This window comes from Sarcophilus harrisii, chromosome 1 (assembly GCF_902635505.1).
Source record: "Sarcophilus harrisii chromosome 1, mSarHar1.11, whole genome shotgun sequence".
Classification (NCBI taxonomy): Eukaryota; Metazoa; Chordata; class Mammalia; order Dasyuromorphia; family Dasyuridae; genus Sarcophilus; species Sarcophilus harrisii.
In genome coordinates, this window is record NC_045426.1 from 309,328,272 (window position 1) to 309,342,049 (window position 13,778).

The following is a 13,778-nucleotide window of genomic DNA, read 5'->3' on the forward strand; positions in this document are numbered from 1 at the left end:
CTCAATACATATTTAAACAGGTCATAATAACTACTCATTTGTAAGAATCATATTCATGTCTTTAGTTGTATATAAGACCCTCTGAGAATTTTAGATTGTAGGCTAATTACTGTGAATAAAGTAATACAATTTTGGTGAGGTCCAAATTTGTGCAAATAATGCCCTGAAGAAGTGGCATGTATTCAAATTCTCACTATACAAAGCTGTAATTATGTAAAATATTGTTGTTTGTTCTAGTTGAATAGAAATATGAAGTTCAAATTTGAATACTACTACCATTTAAAGGAATTCATTTAATCACATTAATTGAGATCTCACTGTAATGTACTAGTACAATCATATTTGAATATATTTTCACAAATTGAAATTGTTAAAAGACCAAGAACATTTTGCTCATTTGAATTCAACCTGAAAACTAAGAACATAATGAAATAAAAAAAGTTACTATCCCGCCTTGTTATTCTGGGTTCTTTTTCATAAAGGACATTAAATGGTATCCTTTTACAGTAAAAGAGAACATACTTGCAATAAGTGTTTTGTTTAGACACCTTTCACACACTAGCTTCCCTTTTTGGTTTCTATGAATAGTGGTACAGAATGGGGGTAGGGGTGAAGGGAAACCTTTTGGACAGAAAAATAAGTTTTTTTTTCATATAACAGGAATAATTTCACTTCAAATCCTCAAAGGTCTAATACAAATACCTAATTGTAAGCACTTTACAGAGCCTTGTCTTTAAAAAATACTCTTTTGTGTTTTGGATTTCTCTCAAATTAATTTTGTTACCTAAACAACTCTCTTGCTTATATTGAAGTCAATGAATTAGTGAACTTTGCATTTAAGAGGTATTTATTGATTCTCTTATATTTTTCCCTTTCCCCAAAATTAAGGAATATTCTGCCTTGTTCTATTCCTTAAATGTTTCAGGTACAGATACTATGGGTCTCTACAAAACACATCTTTTGTGTAAAATTCTTGAGAGTAATATCACATTACATATTTATATTTTCCTCCTCAGGCCAAGTGTCTAATACAGTACTTTGTGCAAAACAAATGCTCAGACAATACATTGAATATGATAGAATAGATTTATGGTAAGGTCTAAGGTCAGGAAATTAGTACTTTGTGTACTTATTACAGAGTCATCCTTGTCTCTTCCCTGTGTTCCTTGTCTCTTACTATGTCAATCAGGTCCCTACTAGCACTCCTTGGTTTTCAGATCAAAGGATGAAAGGCATTAACTCAATTTTTTTTAAATGGTAATGAGCACTGTTATCAACCTAGAGCTTGATGTGATCTTAACATATTATGTATTTCAAACTTCCTTTCTTTGCAAATGAGGAAACTTGGTAAAGCTTGGTAAAGTGACTTCCCTAGATAATGTAATTAGTAAGAAGAAGAGTGAGAATTTGAACCAGATGTTTTGTCTCCAAATCCAAAATTCATTTCACCATATCACATCAACCTGAAGTTCTGAGTGTTAATATGATTTTACATATTTTTATTATTAATCTATTGTATTTTCTTTACATGCTATGGTTAATAGTGTTCTAGAACCTCAGTACAGTATTATTTGCTATATGGTAGTGTCAATGAGTTATTTCAGTGGTATTCAACTCTTTGGGATCCCATTTGTGATTTTCTTAGCAAAAACACTGAAGTGGTTTGGCATTTCCTTCTCCAGTTCAGTGTACAGAGTAAGAAACTGAGGCAGACAGACTTAGGTGACTTGCTCATGCTCAAAGAGCTAGTAAGCATCTAAGCCTAGACTTGAACTAAGGTCTTTCCTGACTCCATGCACAGTGTTCTAAACACTGTACCACCAAGCTGCCTTATAATGTAGTGCTTCTGATAAACTGAATATATATTATCTGTGATTTAAGAGGATTTAATTGCTAAAGAACCAAACAGAAATCTATTATGATGTATAAGGAGGGTCTATAATATGGGCTCCTAAGAAAAATGTGGGCATGAAGCTTTCCCTTGGGTCATCCACAATTTATCAGATCTGGTAATTCAGTGCTTGCTTTCAGAAGTCATGCTGTTTCAAGGTTCAAGCAACAAAGAAATTCATATTAAGGTCAAAAAACAGTTTTTGCTCTACTTATACCCACTTCATCCATCCAACAGCAAATTGTAATGCCCTCTGTGTTCTAAAGAAAACTGAATAATAATCTCATAGTGACACCTTCATGATTCCAGCAAACTGTTACTTTTACATAGATCATTATTTTGCCCAATGTTTCTCTCTTCCTTTGTCTTTCTTTCTCCTCCTTTGTTTCTCCTTATCCTAGCTTTGTTTTATTGCTATCACTAATAACATATGCTCCAAATGAACAACCTTCTAAACAAAGAAATTCTACTAGACTGTTTAATACTAAATCCTTTTCAACTCTACTTTCTTTCACTTTTTTAATCAGTAAACTATTTTGAACACTGGGAAAATATTTTTTTTTCTTTTTTCCTTTAAAATTCATTTATCCCATCTCTCTCCGATATGATCCAGGCAAATCAACTAGAATTCTGACTTACTACTCTAATACTTGACAATCCTATGGTTTTCCATATGTGCCAGTCTTGCCAAATATCTGACTATATCTCTCAAAGAGAATTTATTCCTATGCATATAGCCATTTCTGCTTATGGACAGATTCTTTTTTTCCCCTCCTGGTCTGTAAAGAATCAGTGAGCCCAACGATAAAAATGAGTTGGAGCTGAGAAGAAAAGCATTCTTTTAGGGCATTTTGAAGTATCTATCTATTGTAAAAATTAATTGACTTAGAATAAAGATTTATACCAATGCATCCTTGAACATATTATTTCAAATAACCCCCCATAAATATGATAGCTTCAAATGGTTAAGTTTAGCTGCACGGCGGAGGGAAGAGGAGGGAAATGACTCAAAACTAAAACAAACCTAAAAAAACAACCACCACCTTATAGAGACTTGCACTTAAAGAGTGTATAATTTACACCCTAACATCAACCACCAAAGTTGTTCATTACTGGACTAGCTGAAGGCATAAGTCTCTGTGAAAGAAATTTCACAGGGAAGGCAGAAGAAGAGCTGAGTGAACAAAGGGGAGGAAAACTTGGATTCAAATTTATCTATAATAGTTATTAGCTATCTTATTTATGGGCAAGTCATTTGACTTTTTGGAACCTAAATCTCCCTATGTGTAAAATAGGAACAATTGTGGTATTTGTCTCATGAAGTTGTGGGACAACTCAAATAATCAAGGTAAAGAGTTTTTCAAATCCTAAAGTACTATATGAATGTTAATTATTATAATGGGAAATATCTAAAAAGTATAATAAAAAGTCTAAGCTAAGGCAACTTTTTTGTTTTTTGTTTTTAAAATTTATTTAATATACATTACTTTATGAATCATGCTGGGAGAGAAAAATCAGAGCAAAAGGGAAAAACCATGGGAGAGATTTAAAAAAAAAAACACGGGAAAAAAAGAAGTGAACTTAGTACATGTTGATTTACATTCAGTCTCCTTAGCTTCTTCTCTGGATGCAGATGGCATTTTCTGTCCAAAATTTATTGGGATTGCTTTGGATCAATGAACCACTGAGAAGAACCAAGTCTGTCATATTCCATCATTGCACATCCTTTCTGTTATCATACACAATGTATTTCTGGTTCTGTTTGTTTCACTCAGCATCAGTTTGTATAAATATTTCCAGGGCTTTCTAACATCACCTTGTTTATCATTTTTATAAAATATTAGCATTCCATTATCTTCATATACCCAAACTTATTCAGTCATTCCCCAATTGATGAGCATCTACTTATTTTCCAAGTCTTTGTTACCACAAAAAGAGCAGCTACAAACATTTTTATACATGTGGGTCTTTTCCCCTCCTTTAAGATTTCCTTGGGTGAGTTGAGATTACTCTTATACACTATTCATCAAAATATCTCCAAACCTTGAATAAGGCAATAATAATAATGAAAACTTTGACCCATTTCTAACAGGACAGAATCTTAAGAATAGGAAGGCACTGGAGAGGCATCTTTTATACCTTTTATAATTTTACAATTTCAAAGCCTATCAAGAGAGTCCATTACTTTCAGAGACAGCCCTTTCTATTGTTGAATAGTCTTAATTTATAGAATTATAAGATTTAGGAAGGAACTAAATGATCATCCATTTCTTGTCATGGAAATTCACTTTATGATGAAGAAATTGAGGTCCAAGAGTTTCTCTAATAACTAGGAGTCTCTAGCAGTCTCACCTTGCCATGCCTTGTCAGAAATCCCAGTCATGTCCCTGAGATTAAATTTTCCTTATAAAATCTTCTTATGGGCCATTCCATGGCTTGCTGTCTTCCTTTAGGCCAGTCCACCAGAGCACTCTGTCTCATGGTATCTTTTTTCTTCCCCTTCTTCCATGCCATGTGGTATCTCCCCTAACTCCATTATGCTTCCCAAATCTACTTCTCCTTACAGCTAACTAACTCTTTTAAGGTGCTAAATCCCCTTCAGGATTTAGCCTACCAGCTAAGGACTTGCCCCAAACTCACGGGGTGCTCCTTTTCTACTGGATAATTGTGAATTCCACTAAGGAATTTATCTTTCATATGCTCTCCCAACTCTATTTCAAGTTTACCATTCCTAGTGTCTATTGTATCCTTTCCTTTTATCTGTAATCTCTTACCTAAATAAAATCTACCTTTTGCAAAGAAAATGGTCATTGTAAATTCCTAGAATGACCAAATCTAATTCTGGGACCTACCATCATCTGCGTCACCCAGATACATCTGTTCCAAGTTCTTCCTTTTACTGACTAGAAATCGGACTCTCTAAGCATCATGTTTTTAACCTAGTTTTTCTTTTGAAGTCAGACAACTCTATCATCTCAATGTAGAAACTTGGTTGCCTTTGGAACAGAAAGTCTTATAAAATGAATTTTGATAACTATCTTTACAAGTATTTGGAAAAATACTATTTAAAAAAGATAATATTCTCCTAGAAGCATCCTTCTTTTTATAAACAGACAATTTTCAGATGAAGAAATTAGTCATTTCTAAATGCTCTACATAACTATTGATTAGAGAAATACAAATTAAGACAATTCTGAGGTATCACTTCACACCTCTCAGATTGGCTAAGATGACAGGAAAAGATGATAATAAATGTTGGAGGGGATGTGGGAAACCTGGGACACTAATGCATTGTTTGTGGAGTTGTGCACTGATTCAACCATTCTGGACAGCACTTTAGAACTGTGCCCAAAGGGTTATTAAACTGTGCTTATCCTTTGATCTAGCAGGGTATGGATTCCAAAGAGATCATAAAAAAAGGGAAAAGGACCCACATGTACAAAAAATGTTTGTAGCAGACTTTTTATGGAGACAAGGCACTGGAAATTTAATGGATACCCATCAGTTGAGGAATGGCTGAATAAGTTATGTTAAATGAATGTAATGGGATATTATTGTTTGATAAGAAGTGACAATCAGGCTGATTTCAAAAAAGCCTGGAAAGACTTACATGAATTGATACTAAGTGAAGTGTAGAACCAACAGAACATTGTACATAGCAACAATAAGATTATATGAAGATCAACTCTGATAGACATGACTCTTTTCAATAATGAGATGGTTTAAGGTAATTATAGTAGACTTGTGATGGAAAGAGTCATCCACATTCAGAGAAAGAATGATGGAGACTGAATATGGATTAAAACATAGTATTTACACCTTTTGTTGTTGTTTGTGAACTTTTTTTCTTTCTGGTGTTTTTTTTCCCTTTTGATCTGATTTTTCTCATGCAACATGATGAATATGGAAATATGTTTAGAAAATTTAACCTATATTACATTGGGAGAGGGAGGGAGAAAAATCTGGAAAGCAAGATTTTGCAAAGATGAATGTTGAAAACTATCTTTACATATATTTGGAAAAATAAAAAGCTATTATAAAAAAGAAACAAAAGATGTTAATAAAGATTAAACTTTTTTATAAAAAAAAAATCTTTCTTCTTAAGGAGTCCATAGGCTTTATATATTTGCCAAAGGAGTCCCTTATATTAATAAAGTTAAGAACATATGATTTAGGTGAATTAATGATAAACATATTTGTCTTCATTAAAGCAGAGGAAACACAAATCTTTGCATTTTGAAGCCAGAGATTTAATTAATTATAATTATTTATTACATAATGTGATTATATTATATTAGTAAATATATAAGATTATATTATAATATGTTATAAGATTATAATTTAATTAATTCAACATATTCATTTTACAAATGATGAAACTGAGGCCAATGGCAAAATTAATTAGAAACAGAAATAGGGAAGGTTTCAAATTCCCTGACTCCCAGTTCAATTTTTCTTCAATCAAATAGAAAGAAGACTTTAGTGTAGAAAAGAATAATTCCCACTCAATTCTTTTTTCAAATCAACAAAGAAGCTATTCTCAGCCCCCTAAAGAGAAATAGGAAGAATCCAGATATCAATATACATATTTTCTAGGACATATACTAAGTGAATTTTTACAAGGTGTTATCTTAGAAAAATAATTCCCCATATAGTTTCTAGACTTTTCAAAAATATGAAATCCCATATTCTCATAGGAATTCAGTGGAAAGATATAGGTGACCAATGACTTTTTTCATTTCTGTTCTTCCTTTTAGTAAGGTTTTCTTGAGACTAAAATCTCACCCCTAAATTTTAATTGTAGTCAGCTAGTTATAACAAGAGATGAATTGATTCTAAGGAAAGTAAGTTTCTATGTTTAATAAAAATAGAATTTTCCTTTAAAATTCTAAGATCAGAGAATGTTAAACCTGGAATAGACATTTGAGATCATCAAATGCAACTCTCTTTAACCCAGTGAGGATGATGAGACCCAGGTAAGTGTATATAATGTGAAACAAGAACTTGAATAAGAAGCTTAAATCCATCCCTCCTCTTTCCATTGTCACACACAGAGTTAGGGTTGTTTGCATATCTAAAAAACATACTATATTTCCTTCTGTTTTACCCCATCCCTTGTCATGTACCTATGAGTTTGTTCTTGAGTTTGTTCTTGACTTGTTCTCTCCAATTCCTCCCTTACTCTCTAGACCTTACCTTTGCTGCCTTCCCCTTCTTCCTTCCAACTTTAAAGATTGGCTTCACTCAGAACACATTGCTTTATCATATATGAATCAACCTTCCTTAATCATTTTAATTTAGCCCATCAGCTATTTCGCATAATAAAGTGAATCTTTTGTGGCTGTGATAAATGTCTATATTGTTAGTTCTTTATAAGTGAACCACTCTCCCAAAATTACTTCTTCACATTGACTTGCCCAAGATCATAAATGCAGTTAAAATACTGATATGATCTGGGATTTGGTAAAGAAAAAGCAGTTATGTTGACCTAGTGAACTGTTTTTATAATTCAAAAATTATTTGGGCACCTTAAAGGGAGAGTATCAATGAGGGTGGAATGATTTCATTATTTATATGAAGTTCTAAAAACTTTCATATTATAACAAATATTTTAGAATGTTATTTAGTATTAAGTAAAAAGTAGTGTTCTTTCTTCCATTAAAATATTCTTTCTCAGAACTGTATCCTTATATCTAGTTTATTATTATAAACTATAACATATATAGAGAGAAAATAGAAATTGAGATTTAAGATTTGAAATGTTTTATGATAAGAATTTAACATAATTTCCTACTAGTCTCCCTGTTAGATGACAGTGGTTTTTTACTGTTGCTACAAATAACTAATAAAAGGTTTATTCTGACAAATACAAGTGGAAACAGAGCCATGAAAATACCTTTTAACTGCAAATGAGTAATCAAAATCACATATGTGTTCCTAGTATTATTCTAATGACATATAAGAAGCAAAACTAAACAACTTTGGAGAGCACATTTTTTTATAGAGGAGGAAAGAGGAGATATTAATTTCTCAAAAGAATTTTTTCTTAAGTCTGTATTCATTCTAAAAATGACAGAAAAGTTCATTCAACTATAAGAAACAACAATAGTTATAACGAGCAGAGAGATTTTTCAACTTGAAAGATAGTCCTCTCAATTTTTTTCTGACAGGTCAGGAAAAGAAAATAGAAAAAAAAAAACAAAAACAAACAAATAAACAAAAGCAAAAAACAAAAAAAATATATATATACCCCAGAGTAAAACTACATAGCAAACTTGTAAAAAGAATGACTCCTGGAATGTACAAGGACAGCATGCACATTAATGAATACTTACATAAATGTCTGCACCATAAAATCCATCCTGGTAAACAACACTGCAAGGATGCACACACAAAGAAAAACATCCATATTAGTGCATTTCCACATGCAAACACACCAACCCCTGAACTGGTGAGGTTATTCTTGTTAAAGAATGAAAAAGTTATAAAGGGGACAGTGTTCACATTGCTTAAGGAGGTTGGGCAGAATATCAATAGTTCTAGCTGGGGAAAATCAACTTTGCGTTTTGTTTTAGCCAAGTAGCAAGGAATGGTGGTGTACTCTCTATTAAATTGCTGAGTTTTTAAGAATGGAAATGTAGAAATGCATAAATTCTAAATTTAGAAGCTCTTGAGTTATAAGAAATGAAGCCTAGACAAATACTACTTTTGAAAGTTAGTTTTGCATTTAGTCAAGTTTCAAATTTTCTACTTAATATATAAAATGTTAGCAAATAAGTACTCTGAAACTGTAGTTTATTTGGTTATGTTTTTGTAATGGGAAACAGCTGAATGGTTTTTCTTTTAAAATGGAGAATTCTTTTTAAAAATATGAAACTAAAGTAAACCCTGGAATTTCCTTTTATCCTCTAGATATCATATGCATTTTTCTTATATTTACATTTCATTCATCCTAAACTGTACAATGTAAATTTAAACCATTACCTTCAAACTCTAAATCTCTCTCTGATTCATGAAAATTAACCTGCAGACTCTTAGAACTATTTCAAATTATTACAGAACAAACCCAATCCATAAATTACCTTTCACAAAACTACCTTTACAGAATCACAATCTCTAGAAGAAAAGGAATAGAAAAAAAAACATCCACAATGTTTTCAAATATTCTTGGTCTAGTTCAAACAAAGAATCCCAATATCTTGGAATCAAATGGAAATTTTACAAGTTAGGGAACCTATTTGATTCACTTTTTATGTGGCTTTTTCAAATGATTCCTGATGCTGACAGAGTATGTATATGTTAAATTTATTAAAGGAGAAAGTATTTATACAGAAAATCAGCACTTGTTCATTAAAGTGCCTTTCTGGATTTCACCATTAAAGCTAGTTTTACCTCCAAACCACTAATTTGTTAAACATAAATCATTTTATAAAACATATGAATGCCTCTGTATATGATTTGGTCTAGAATTTGAAATGTGTGTCCAAAGAAGACTATTCAAAGATAATAGTCTAAAGATTGAAGTAACCTCTTTAACAATGTAGAACTTATCAATGTTTACTTAGCAGGTGACTAGATATGGCTTTCTACTGTTTTTGTTTCTATTTTTATTTTCTAAGACTAACGTTTACGATCCTATATGAGAAGCATCTTAAATTCCTAATTCAACATACTGAAATAGAAAATATTGTGAACTATTGTCTTGATTCTCTTTAAGTAATTCAAACAGACATAGTTCTTGTCCTTCTTGAAATAAGCTCAGTATTCTAAGGGGCCTCAAAATTGATATGGTGCAACAGAACAAAACAGAGGTCTTTGAAACTTAGAGATATAGTCACATTTCAAAACCTCAAATATTTCTATTCTAATTTGCCTTATTCTGCTTCCTATTAGGGAACATTTGGGGATGTAGTGGGGGTGGGGAAGAAGATAGAGAAAAATATTATGAAAACATTTCATTCTTGATAATTGTGATTGATGATAATCACACGTTTGATAAGCATTGCATTGGGAGGTTATACTAAATTACTCCTAAATCATTTCTAAGAATGTACTTGGTGTTCTAGCCCAGCTGGTCTACATGTTATTTTTTAAATTTTCTTTTTTTTTTTCTCTTGCCTTCATGACTGAGCACAGATTTTTCTCTGTGCTTGGAATAATTTCCCCGTCTTAGAATCTGTACCTTTACAACTCGGCTTAAGAATCATCTTCCCAGGGAAGTCTTTCTTAATTCCCCTAGTTGCTAGTATTCTGTTAGTCTCGAAAAATATTGTATTTATTTCTTTGTTTAAATATTGTATTTCTTCAGGAGAATACAAGTTTCTTTAGGGAAAGAATGTTATTTTCTTTTTGAAAGAAAGTTTTATTGTTTTTGAATCCCCAACACTTTGTATAATGAAGGCATTATTATGTGCCTGTTGAATTGGGTTCAATAGATTGTATATGAAAGAAACTAAAGTACTCTCAGCAGAATCATGGTCTACTTTTCCAGAAAGATAAAGTAGAAGATCTAGGTATAATCCCAGCTATGCTATATGATAATCATTTGACTTTAGTCATACCTTCACCTCTTTAGGCCTCAGCTTGCTAACTTATTGAGACTCCTAGTGCCAATGTTCTTTCCAGTATATCATCATATTGATCATGCCATAAATATAACTGAAACTGAGGACTGTTTCCATTTCTTTTAACTCATATGTTGTATTTATAAGAAGTAAAGATGAAGGTATGATATTATTTAAGCAAAAAAGCCCACTGTTGATGAAAGAGGATGGGATTTAGTAGTAGTTTTTTTAAGCAAAACATTTTTATTAAGTTTACATTACTATGTGTCTATATGATCAAAATTATGGACTCAATTGTCTGCTTTGTCCATCTCTAAATATGGCATAATTTGTATATAGATAAGATCTCAGTTACATTTCTTTCGTACTTTAAAATTTTTCAATGTGCCCATATAATTCATTTTATTTGTTTTCTAATAATGTTATAAAGAGCTAGGATAGGTAATATTATCTACAATTAATTGATAAGGAAATTAAGGGGGCCAACAAATTAGGTGATTTGGATAAGTACACATGAGCTATCTAGGGAGAAGAGTGAGGCTTAAAATCCCTATCTCTTTCTAGTAATCCAAGAATTGACCCCTTTGTGTATTAATGGCTTAGAATCCAATAATTACTCTTAAATTAGGCCTCAAACTTGGTTTTAGATAAGGAGTATCCAACTCTCAATTTGGAAGATGACATTGTAGAAGAAAAATAATGCTGACTCATAGAAAACAAATCCCAACTCATGTATTAATCAACATTTGTTTGTTATAATTATCAGCCAAAAGAAGTTAGGTCCATATATATAATTTAATCTTTGAATCTCCCCCAGTGCTTATAAACACTCTGCATTAAGGAGGTATTTAATAGACATTTCTTGAACTGAATGAAATAACTGACATCAGATAGGGTTCCTCACAACATTTTTTGATTTTCATGTGGTATTATTTAACTAGAATACTTATTTATTCTTTATTATTATTTATGCATTTTTATTGGTTACCAAAAAGCAAAACTTATTTGGTAATATTTATATTTCATGTAACATGTTACAATCAATTTGTCCAGTAGCTCTGCCTCTCTTTCTCTTTAATGCAATAAGAAATCCACTTCCTGGTAATTTACATTAATTAATAGTAAAGGAGGATTATTGAAATGGGATAAATATGCAGGTATTTTTTAATGAAGTCCAGAATAAATAACGAGAAAAGGAATTCCTGTCATACTTTTCACAGATGTAGCCCTGTTAGATTATGCTTGTTGCTGATATAGGCAAAGGGGATTGTAATGCTTGTCAATCCTGCCAAGATGGACTATGGTTTTACAGCATCATAATGCAAAGTCACATCTCATTTTTAAAGGAAAGTAATAATGATAATCAAACATTTAGGAAAAAAGAAACCTAAAGTTATTGTACCAAAGTAAAATCATTTTTACTTAAATAAAATCTAAAATAATTATATAGGGCTATATCAAAACAATATACTCTGCATCAAATATGGCTTCTAAGACATGCAGAAACAAAAAAATGCTTTTTAAGAATCACTTTAAAAGTACTCAACTTCTCTCTGTTTCTCTTAGGAATAGGAATTAAAGTACAATTATGATATTAAACTCTTGTCCTATTAGATTTAGATGCCTCTTTCAACATTTAGAGAATGTCTCTCTACTGTAGAATTGTGCCATTTCTAAAATTTGGGGGGAAATGCTATAATATTGGAGGAAAGATATTAAAATGGTGGAAGGTGGTGGTATTTTACACCTAGCACTTAAAATCAATGAACAATGAAAACTGGAGTCAACATGAAAAGGGGAAATGATTAAAGTCTGGTTGATTTGGATGGAACACTTCAAGGATTTTCATTCTAGCATTTGAGCTGTACTTTATAAGGCATCTAAAGGTATTACTAATGGAATTCCATTAAGTTCCACTCTTCAAGTGTCCACCAATACATGACTTTATCTTTGGTTTTTATGATCCTGAATATCATGAAGCACACTGACAATCTCTCTTAATTATTTTTAGGGTATTAATATGGTTATTATAAATATGAGGAAAGAGGGGCATATAGAGGCAAGGTGCATGACCAAAAATTATATAGAGCGGTAAAGAGAAAGCCAAGTCCAGAATCCAGCATCTCCTGCTACTCAGTCCCTCTCATTGACTATTAGAAAATATTGGCTGTCCTGATAAATTAATTAAGCCCTCAGGGTACACATCAACTAATTTAGTGTGGTCATATTCATAAAAAGCCTCTGTTTATACATGTTAAAATAGAACTTATAAATTTCCTTTGATTCAGGCTTTGTCATCAGAAGATATGAAGGTAAAACTAAGTGGTTTTGTTGGCTCCATATTGGCAATGACCATGTTGGCTCCACGAATGAATATTTTGAGTGTACATGTGTCCAAAGGGTGGTATTCATTAGAGAGAAGATTTCTAGTAAAAAAGAGACAAATTAAGGAAACCTTCAAGTTAGGCTAATTGTTTCAAGAGCTAATGAACTTTAGAACAATAACCAGAAGAGGTCTGTAATGAAGAGAGAGAGCTTTGCCACAAGTCCCTGATTCTGGAGAGAATTCACCAAAAGAAAATATCTTACCTGCAAAATCATAACCACCTGGGCCCCTGTTCATGCTCCTTTGTTTTTTCTGAGTACAAGTTAGATGTCAACTTCCTCCCCACCTTTTCCTACTCTAAATGAGCAAAGTAGATGAGAATATGGACCCCGTATTCAATGTATCAATTCGACTTCTACTTTGAAGCAAACTTGTTTTCTCAGGACAAAATGATCTCCTGAGACTTCATAATGATTTGGGGATATATCTATACAATTCCAAAACACAAAGATGAAAAGGGAAAAAATAACTAAAATTAACATATTTGTTCTACATGACACCCAATTATCCAATGGTTGCAAATCTCCAGATATCTGGCATCATGAAAAATAAAATTTCCAGATGATAAGCTGAAGTTTTTTTTTTTAACTTTTCATGCAGTTGCTTAGTTATCATATGGATAAAAGCCAGAGTCCCAGTTTCATAGTTCTTTGAAAGCACATGCCTTTGTTTTTGAGTTTTACTTGGATCTCCTGAGAATTTTGCCTAATTCTTTACTATTAAATTTGAATTATAAGAGACCAATTCATCAGCAAATGAAATAGGTATACTACTATTAGAAAAATTATTAGGAATGACACTAGGATGCTAAATCCAAATAATTTCCTGAGTATTCATAAACACATTATTTTTGCAAGTTGAATATGGCTACACAGCTCCCTTGTGAAAAAAGCATTAATTAGTTATGCATGACTATCTCTAACAAAGACTACTTTTC

At 31.9% G+C, this 13,778-nt stretch overlaps 1 protein-coding gene across 29 annotated transcripts in view; it reads right to left on the minus strand.

Moving 5' to 3' along the window:
* RBFOX1 (RNA binding fox-1 homolog 1) overlaps nt 1-13,778 on the minus strand; it is a 1,689,737-nt gene that overhangs the window by 40,086 nt on the left and 1,635,873 nt on the right. For 8 of the 29 annotated variants that reach the window (XM_031952171.1, XM_031951877.1, XM_031951936.1 and 5 more), the window contains one exon: nt 8,227-8,266. The exons of the other annotated variants lie outside the window; for them this stretch is intronic. In XM_031952171.1, coding sequence (XP_031808031.1) covers nt 8,227-8,266 — 40 coding nt within the window. The remainder of the gene's footprint in view (nt 1-8,226; nt 8,267-13,778) is intronic. 29 annotated transcript variants of the gene reach the window in all.